This window comes from Amphiura filiformis, chromosome 17, assembly GCF_039555335.1.
Source record: "Amphiura filiformis chromosome 17, Afil_fr2py, whole genome shotgun sequence".
Taxonomy (NCBI): Eukaryota; Metazoa; Echinodermata; class Ophiuroidea; order Amphilepidida; family Amphiuridae; genus Amphiura; species Amphiura filiformis.
The window spans coordinates 41438619-41448868 of NC_092644.1; the positions used below are offsets into that span (position 1 = coordinate 41438619).

At 39.9% G+C, this 10250-nt stretch overlaps 1 protein-coding gene across 1 annotated transcript; it reads right to left on the reverse strand.

Annotated features, from left to right (window-relative positions):
• Positions 1–9039: 9039 nt before the first annotated feature.
• Positions 9040–9534, reverse strand: LOC140137218 (uncharacterized). Its single transcript, XM_072158868.1, has one exon. It carries the CDS (start codon positions 9532–9534, stop codon positions 9040–9042), a length of 495 nt encoding a protein of 164 aa, XP_072014969.1.
• Between the last annotated feature and the right edge of the window lie 716 nt (positions 9535–10250).

A 10250-nucleotide genomic window follows, 5' to 3' on the forward strand; every position in this document is an offset into this window, starting at 1 on the left:
AGCTGATCAAACTTTGATTGCAATGGAGTTTATCCTGTGCATACAATGGGAGACGACCTTTGCGTTGGGGGGTTGGACCGGTCCCATATTAACCACAGATTTGAAAGGGCCGACAGCACCATTGTAACCTGGGAAACTAGGGTCAAAAACCTCATCGTACTCATCAAGAAGACTGCGGAAGTTGGATTGCTCACAAGTGCCAAGTATACCATCTGGGTCAAGGGCAACAGCAGCTGAGTAGTTAACCGTGAACTGGGCTTTGGGACATTGACTGATGCTGCTGCAGCAGTGTGTGATGGCTTAGAAGTTAGTGATGGTGAATAAACAGTGTGTATCTGGCCAAGATGTTCATGCTTTCTGATGACAAGTGGCACACCAGTATTGTTGGGAATGCGAACCCTGCCTGCAATACTTGTGATTACATCAGGCTTGGGCCAGGCTTGTTTGGGCGGTAGGAACCTACCGAGCGGGGTATCAACACGGGCTCAATGGCAAAAGTAGCATCTGATTCAACGATGTCTGCAGGAGATTTACCTCAACGTATGAGCCTGGCCATATGGTAGTGTTTTGAGAAGGTCCACGAAGTATATGGGCACGACGAACAGTGTGCTGGGATTTGGGGCTTTTGTTGGCGCCATAAGTGATAATTGTACCATCTTTCAAGATGATTGGGTTCTTAGCAGGGCGAATTGCGACATCATTGCATTTCATGAAGGGAATACCTGCAAGGATTTCTTCGTCAAGGTCTCTAACAACTAGACCTTTAAAGACAAAGGAGTGTCTGTCACGAGTAAAAGTGAGGGTTGTTTCCCCAACTACCTTAAGAGGGGATGACCCATCAGCTTGACGGGCAGACTGCGAACTCTGATGAATGGGGCATCCTAATCGTTGGACAGTGTTTTCGCGAATGAGATTACCAGTGGATCCACTGTCAATGGTGATGCGGACCGCATGGTGCTTGTGGAATGCATCTACATAAGGAGACTGATCAACATGAATTCGCAGCGCTGTCTGAACATTGGGCTGCGCACTAAGGTCAGATTGGTCAACAAAGGCGCATGCTAAATCTGGATGTTAAGCTGACGAGCGCGGGCCAGGTATTTTCTGTCCTTTTCAGGGAGGTACGAGCACTCGCTTAAGAAATGCGCATGGTCATGCCGACCAGCTTGCTCACACAGAGGGCAGGCTTGACCAAAGGATTTCTTAGCTTTCACTTTAGGCATCGTTCCACTCTGACTACTAGTGCGCATGCTGCGAGCAGCATCGTTTGAGCTCAGCTCATCCAGGAGCGAATCCAGAGCTTGAGAAATTTCGGCTTTGATAGAAGCCAAGGTGCGGATCTTAGCTCTGTACCGTGCAGCTGCTTTACTAATCGGGGCAGATCAGGGTTTATAAGACGCAACCACGTTAACACTACAAAGTTTTCTAGTGTAGGCGTAATCTCCTCATCTTCATCGATGAATTGGTCATGGTGACTGATGCCGCCTCCTTCATGCATGAGGTTGTCTTCGGTGAATGCTATAACTAGACGCTGGTACAAGTCCTCTGGCCGTTCATCAGGGCCAAGGCTAATATTGTTGAACTCTAGGAAGTGGCCACCTGTTGTTTGGAAGCCAAAATGGAGACGGATGGCTTGCCATATCTTGTTCAGGCTGGTGCAGTTTTTGAGTATTGTATTTCGTGAGATAATTGGACAATAGTTGGCTATGAAAATTTGCCTTCCCCCCACCCTCTCTGAAAAAGTCTTGGCTACACTACTGTGCAGATGAAACAATTTTATTCACATTTCCTTATCTCTGTTTCAAATAAAGTTATGATCATACAATGCTGATAACATAGCATGGTAAATAAAATTCAGTGGTTTGATAAGGCAAATAGGCAATTGGATCATATTATAATTAGAACAATAAAACCACAATACCTGCTCACTTTGCTACACCAACAGCCCCTATAGGGTCAGTCCATGTCGAAACAGATTGAGTGTACACCCACCCTCTTGGATTTTGCTCTCCTTTGGCTCAGGGGTACCTTTCATGGATCGGTAGGTGAGGTCACAAGAAAAGAATTCAAATTCCATTTCGTTTACAAATGGCGGAAAATCAAAGTTTGGCGACCTCGACCAAAATTGTGAATTTAAGGGGTCCAAATGACAAAGTGCTCTCTTTGAGGGGCACTTTCTTCTTAATTTAATCAGTTGTGATCCTCTTTTTGAATGTGGTCACTCACTGGCTGTGTCTGAAATACCTAATGCCAAAAAAGATAGATTCCGGAATTTCGTTGGGATTTCAGAGGGGGTCAAAATCAGCACTTCGTACTGTTCAATCAAATTATCTTGATTTTGAAGGACCCATGATAATGTCACAGTGCACTTATAGGTCCTAATTATGTTCAGAATGGATTAACCATATGCCAATGTCTATGAGCAATTCAAAAAAAAATTTCTAGACCCTACAGAATTTTAGGCCACCCCTAAAGTGGTTCAGCCACAAATGGCACTTAAAGTCGGCAAATTTTGACCCCTAATAACTTTAGGTGTACACCAGATATGAATTTCTAGTCTTTTGCATCTGAAAGAATGTAGTTTAATGTTACTAGGAACATAAGATTTGTTTTGTATTTTTGTGTTTTAGTATTAAGTTGACGCTTTCAAAAATAGTCATTTTTGCCTAACATACCATGCATACAGGATACTGTACAAATTGCCAATTTTAGTATGATGTTTTTTTTTTTTTTTATATTTTTGATCCCTTTATAGCCATTTGTATTATTTATCCTGATATTTCAAGTTGCTCTTGAGTCAAGTAATAAGAAAAACTACTTTCTAATCCTCTGTATGGATTTTAAAGGGGTCAAAATGCACTTCCTGGCAACGATGCACATGCAAAGTACAGGTTATGGGGTCAAATTTTCAGAATGCTCCCAATTATGTCAAGTAATATATCAAATTACTCGTATGGTCATGAGGATTCCAAAATGTATAGTTTGTTATGTGTCAGACCTTTCAGGAGGGCGCTATGACGAAAAATGTTCATAGGTCAACGACCTTTTTGAATGTATCAAAACACACAAAATACAAGACAAATCTTATGTTCCTAGTAACATAAGACTACATTCTTTCAGATGCAAAAGACTAGAAATTCATATCTGGTGTACACCTAAAGTTATTAGGTGTCAAAATTTGCCGATTTTAAGCGCCATTTGTGGCTGAACCACTTTAGGGGGGCCTAAAATTCTGTAGGGGTCTAGAAATTTCTTTTTTTGAATTGCTCATAGACATTGGCACATGGTTAATCCATTCTGAACATAATTAGGACCTATAAGTGCACTGTGGCATTATCATGGGTCCTTCAAATCAAAGATAATTTGATTGAACAGTATGAAGTGCTGATTTTGACCCCTCTGAAATCCCAACGAAATTCAAATCAATCTTTTTTGGCATTAGGCATTTCAGACACAGCCAGTGAGTGACCACATTCAAAAAGAGGGTCACAACTGATTTAATTAAGAAGAAAATGCCTCTCAAAGAGAGCGCTTTGTCATTTGGACACCTTAAATTCCCAATTTTGGTCAAGGTCGCCAAACTTTGATGGCCCGCCATTCGAAACGAAATTGAATTTGAATTTTTTCTTGTGACCTCACCTAGGGGTCCATGAAAGGTACCCCTGAGCCAAAGGAGAGCATAATCCAAGAGGGTGGGTGTACACTCAGTCTGTTTTGACATGGACTGACCCTATAGGTATGAGATGTTCATGTTGGCAATCTTGACCTCCAAAGTTGACATTATTGATGTGTGACTAATTAGGTGTACATACACAGTCCCTGGTATAAATACTGTGTGATTGCTTTAAGGTATCTAGTGACCGATCCAGATTCCAGACTACAGGCATATTATCTTCACACCAATGACAGGACAGAAGGCCTATTTCAGGCTATGTCAACATTAGTGTATTGTGTTGGTGTGAAAAGTTTTAGCTCGCAGGGAGCTTTCAGTGCTTTTTAAACTAATTAACATTATTTGACACCGTTAACGTAAACAAAAACAAAATTGGACGTTTTATTGGGGTGCGGACAACTTTACTCTACGCAACACAAAAATCCGTAGAAGTTTTTAGCCTCACTAATTTGCCATCAGTTTCAGTAATTTATTATAGATTTATAGATAAGAAATAAATTAACATGTCCTCTTAGTATATGGCAATGAAAAAAAATTACAAAAGACCAAATGTGGCTCGGTTTGAATGAAATTATACCTAAAAAAACATGTTTTAATACAGGTCATACAGGTACTGCCACATTTGATCCCACCAATTTAGAGTAAATTCAGGGTAATTATCATATTATGAAGTATTCAGAATTTTGTCCAATACACCTTTGTTTCATAACCACTAAGGTTAGGACATTTTTAGGACAATAGTCCCCTCTCCAGAATTATTTTGTTGCACAATTCGACGCGGTTCTTTTATTATGAAAAATGCCTAAAATGAGGCTATAGCGCCCTTTCCAGCCTTCTGTAATATTAATCTCCATAGACTTTACATGTAAAATGAAAAGGTCCATAAAAAAAGAACATTGTCGAATTGTGTAATAAAATTTGTAGAAAATGCTAATTGAGCAAGTACGTATATGCAATGCACTAGTTTCCGAGAGAGGGCTATACGAAATATATACGAAGTATGGTCTTCAATGTCCATCTGAAACAGGTGCATATGAAATAAAATAGTATGTCCCCTTATTAATGACAGTGATTTTGGGTACATAATTATACATGTAAAAGCACATGCCTCTTGTTTTTAAAATTCCTACTCTACTTACTGGCCATTCCTCTATCTGGGCATCAACTTGCCTGTTGGAACATTTTTCGATGGGTTTAGGGTGTGCACTGAAGCAGCCATAGGTACCACGTGGGTTGGCATATTGTTGACAACCTAGCCTGCCATCATCTGGAAAGCTGAGTTGGTAACTGTTGGAAAAATGCAGTATAAAAAGTCACCAAAATGCAAATTGAACTGTCACAGGAAATCAACTCTTTTGATAAAAAGGCTTTTTAACACAAGTCTGCATAAAACAGGACAAAACATTGGTCAAAACGGGCTAGTGAAATACAACATGTGTAGATGATGAGTACATCTTTGTTTCGCTGCGAGCGTGGTAGTGATGTCAGTGCCTTCATGTGCAGAGAGTGTGCAGACTACCCGCCCTTAAACGGTGGGGTAAGGTTTACGTGCATTATTCAATTACTGCAACCAGCAAAATAGGCCGTTTATCGAGTTCCCCTATAATGGAACTTAACGGAAGACAATGATTGCTATGTTTTTAGAGGAGAAGCATTGCTGTGTTGTTGTTGTTTTTTTAACTTACTGTTTTTAACTTTTTAATTATACTCTAGTCATACTAGTCAAGGTAGCTTAATTAACATTAATTTCATACATTTTTGCCTATTAATACAGGTGAGAATCCTGTTGTGAATGCCCAATCTCAACTGATCTCAAGCTGTGAATTTGATCAAAAGGGGCAAATTATCAATTAGTGAGTAATTAGTAGTTTTTGCTCATTTCTTATTAGAAGAGTATCTAATTACCTCCATTCTCATAATTAATAATGCACAAAATGTCACTTATGATATATATGCATTGACCCGACACCATGTCTGATCAAAAGTTGAAAACACATATTCATACATGTCCCAACTTGCACCTAAAAGGAATCAAATTAAGTTGTGTTTGTGGGTCAACAGACCGATTTTGACAGGAAGTCATTGCCATATATTACTTTGTTAAACAACGAAAATAACCGGTGGGGTTTCTTTCACTTTCCCTCGTTATTTAAGCTTAATGAACAGAATTAAAGCCTTCTTGGCCGTTATTATTAATAGTCTTTCAGCATTTTGGGTAAAGAATAACAAAATTAAAATGTATAAGGGAAATCGTTAATTATGGTTTTTAAGTTTCCTTTAAATGGCATATATATTGCTTGGACAACATATCATTGGCAAGCTAATATTATGAGGACAATGAAAATGACTCCTTTTTAAAGAAAATAAGTCGTTTAAAATTGATATTCTGCAATAACCAACTGTAAGCGGCGAGTTCCTTCGAGCGAGACAGATTTGACCTAGAAACTACAGTGACATATAAATATGAACATGGCCAGCTTTCAGAGAATGGACTGTCAACACTCAATGCACAGAACGTATACTGTTTTTGTTATCAGAAAAAAACTGAATCAAGTATTATACAAATTTAATGTTTTTTACACATGTGGATAAAATCAGGTCACTTCTTTATTACATATGTACAAGGTCGCGAGCATTATATACATCAATGAACATCAAAAGAGCTCTCTGAGAGCTAATGTGTAGATGTGTTCATAAATGTACATCATCAGTCTGCTGTATTTGAAATCAATTTCACTTTGAATGCTGAAAAGTGCCATACACGCCAGCAGTTTACCAACACAATGTCTTTTTCAGGAGAAATACAAATAAAAAAATTGCAACGAGTGTCAACTTGTAGTGTAATAATTATTCTCTTCTATAATGTTTTTGTAATAGATATGCCCTTTAATTGAACAGTTCCTTGAACACGAAAAATGTTTCTTAGGTACAATATTTTAAATGATGCATTAATATATACATGTACTAGTGTTTTATGTACCTGGTCTTTGTGCTGGTTGTGGCCAACATGGGTTATGCATCTGCATCTGTCCTGGGCACAGACCACACTACGCTTGTGCTGTGGCACGGTTTGCACATTGTAGCGTGCAAAACCTGGAAGATTTGGTTCACTTGATGAGCAGGATTCTAGAGAAAATGAATCAATGATGAGTTTGAAAAAAAATGTGAGATAACATTTAAGGCATACATTTAATCAAAAGTTGAAAATAATGTCCACACAGAACAAACCAGAATGCAGCTTGCACTGCAATCATTGTGTTCTAACCACATTGTATTTTAGTCATTGTATTTCATATGGTTATTTTAACCACACACAATTTGTGTTTCTGTTGCATTATCTGGTTACAATTTAAAACTACTATTTACAGATGTTTTTCCCCATGGATACACTTTTGTCAGGAGTGATGCTTTTTAAGGAAAGGAGTGAAATGCTTTTTATGCTTTTTAAGAGCTCAGTTGGAGGAAATGTGATCAACTTACTTGCTTTCCCCTATATAAATTTGTGTGGTATATTAGACTTCAGTTCAGTTGTGTGGCTCTTGTGCTTCACCCACCATAATGTCCTTGAGCAAAAACCTCATTTTGCACTTCTAAGATGAGCTTTCATCCACCAACTAAATTCCACATCTAAAAACCCTGACCAAAACTAAACTCAACTCAACTTACAGCTACTACATTACCTACACTTCACACTCCATTGCATGAGTTGGCTGGCCAGCTGAAGCTTACATTCTTGTGTTCGGCGAGGGCGACATGCAGGTGCTCGGCCACAAGAATCCTTCCTTTCATCTCTGTCTCTCTCTAAAGATTGATAAGATATATGGATACAAAATGGAAACCCATGGATATACCATGCTCATCAGACATGACCTATGCAGATGATTTTAAAACATGTGAGCTTGCAATTTGTTAACATTTTTTATACAAAAATGTATGTACATTCTCATAATTTTAAGCAGAGTGATTTATAGTGCGCTACGCACAGGCACAACGCCTAGATGTTGATCCACAAGCATCAGCATACTTTACAGGTTGTCGCTGACCACTACGGCCCACATCATTCCATAAACCATTTAACAGCAAATCAGGGACTTTGCTGCTTCAAGAGCGCACACCCTAGACATTCCACAAAAAACCATCGTAACCAGGATCAGCTCCCCGAGTTTTGTACGGGTTACAACAAGACAATTAGCAGTTAGTTCCTTGTCCATGGGAATTTCAAGCTAACTCAATTTTTTTTCACAAGAGCGTACTTTGAGCACCGCCAGGGTTCAAACTCGCAACCTCTCGCACCATAGTCGAACGCCTTTTCGATTGAGCTAGCTTGACTGCTAGTTTCTATAATTCTATAATGGTGTATCTAGCAACAGTGAATAATAATTATTCGCAGTTACTATAGATAACACTGTTATTATTAATGAATGCATGCACAAACCCTTTTTTGGCAATTTTCCTATGGGATTTTTTAAATTTTGCAATCGATCGGGGGGCACGATGGGGCTATCTGGAACGCTTGTTGTAGCTGATCTGAGGTTTGAAGTATATGGTGTTTAGTGATGCTGCGGAGAGGAGGGAGGTTAAGATGAAAAGTGACCACAAGAGGGTGTCCTGGATTCTGCTTCAGCACATCCGCACTTTGTGTGCGCTGTGTCCCCTCGATGTAAGATTCCTCTTGGAAGTCCCTAGCATGCTGTGAAAAGTCAGAAATTAGTACAAATGCGGCGCAGACGGAGAGCTTGACTGTATGCTTTACCACTTTTACAATGTTGAGGATGGCAACTGGAAGAGTGTAGATACTGGTGACTGTCTGTGGGCTTGGTGTAGAGATCCATTGACAAGGGAGTCATTCTCCTTTCTGATGGTGACATCCAAGAAGTTGACCTGGTGGTGAGAAAGTTCAGATGTGAATTTAATGGTTTTGTGGAAAGAATTTACATGGTGGTCAAGGAAGGTATGAAGGCCGTCTTCTTCACTGGTCCAGATGAAAAACACATTGTCAACGTACCTCCACCAAATCCATGGACGACATGGGGCAGCAATCAACATCTGCTCTTCAAGCCTAAACATGAAGAGGCAGGCGAACGACAGAGCCATGCAGGTCCCCATCAATGTCCTAAATACCTGTAAATAGTGATCTTTCACATAAAGGTGAAATTGTTCTTAGATCTCCATGATTCATGAGTCTTCAGATCATCAATGGAGGGACTATGGTGTGGCGACTGCTAGACAGCGCTTTACAGGTAGCTGAAATTCCTTCACTGCATGGGATGTTATTATACAGGGATGACACATCACAAGTGCCAATGGTGGCAGTGCTGGGGATCTGGTCCTTGATGGCTTCAAGCTTCCTGATAAAGTCCTGGGTGTCATGTATGTATGACAAGGGGTTTAATGAAGTGATCAACATAGAGAGATATGTTCTCAGTGGGGGAACCATTACCGGATACAATGGGTCGACCAGGATTCCCGGGCTTGTGGATCTTGGGGAGGAGATAAAATCGAGCCGCTTTAGAATCTGTAGGAGAAAGATATGCATGGGCTTCGTCACTTATTTCATCACAAGCATACTTGTCATCCAGAGTGGTCTGTATCTGTTGAGAGAAAGAGTCAGCAGGATCATTATCAATAAGAGCATAGATAGTATGATTGTTGAGGTGCTTCATTGTCTCATCGATATACTTTTGGCGATCCATGACAACCACGGCAGATCCTTTGTCAGCAGGCTTGAAGATGATGTCAGTCCTGGTTCTGAGAGACTTGAGTGCCTGATGCTCCTCATGGGCTAAGTTGTCTTGTGTCCTGTGGGAGGAATTAGCCGAATTGTTAACTTGGGAACTAACAACCTGCACATATGTCTCCATGGCTGTAACCCTGTTCTGAAGGGACCCATCTGCTTTTCTTGCGAAAAGGCTCAGGTTCAGATGCTGGCTCATCAAGGAGAAACTCCCGTGAGACATATACAATGATAGTATCGAGGAGATCCTGACTGAGTTCTTCCTGGTTGACCTCTGGAGGGGTGGGACAGAACTTGAGGCCCTTGGAGAGAAGATCCAATTCAGCGGAGGAAAGGGAGGAGGATGATAAATTAATGATTGTGGAGGGAAGGTTTTCATTATCAAGGTTAATAGTTGCAGGATGCCTAAACCGTCTTCTATTGTGCTGTTGAGGTTTATCCAAGATACCACAGATCTTCCCGTTTCTGCGATCAAGAAGTTTGGCTTTCATAAATTTATCTCATTATTATACTATTCCCATTGGGCTTCTGTACAGCATGATCACAGGTCATCTTCGAGTTCGGTGATTTCATCAGAGAAACTGTCAAGAGAAGCAGCACAATGTTCAGTGAGTATATTGATAAGACAGATAGATGTACCATATAAGAGTTGATTCCACTTTTGCTGTAGAGGACCAGAAAGAGTGCCCAGTACTGGTGTACATTTTATCTGTAGGCCTGTAGGAATAATGCGAGAGTGGGAATTATCCATAATTAATTTAACATAATGTAACATTTATTTATTTGCAACACATATAAAGTACAATAAAACCACAGAAATGAATAGTACATTTACTGAAAACA

Excerpts from the sequence above, each read along its gene's own strand:
- LOC140137218 (XM_072158868.1), bottom strand. The coding sequence starts at position 9,534 with ATGGAGACATATGTGCAGGTTGTTAGTTCCCAAGTTAACAATTCGGCT.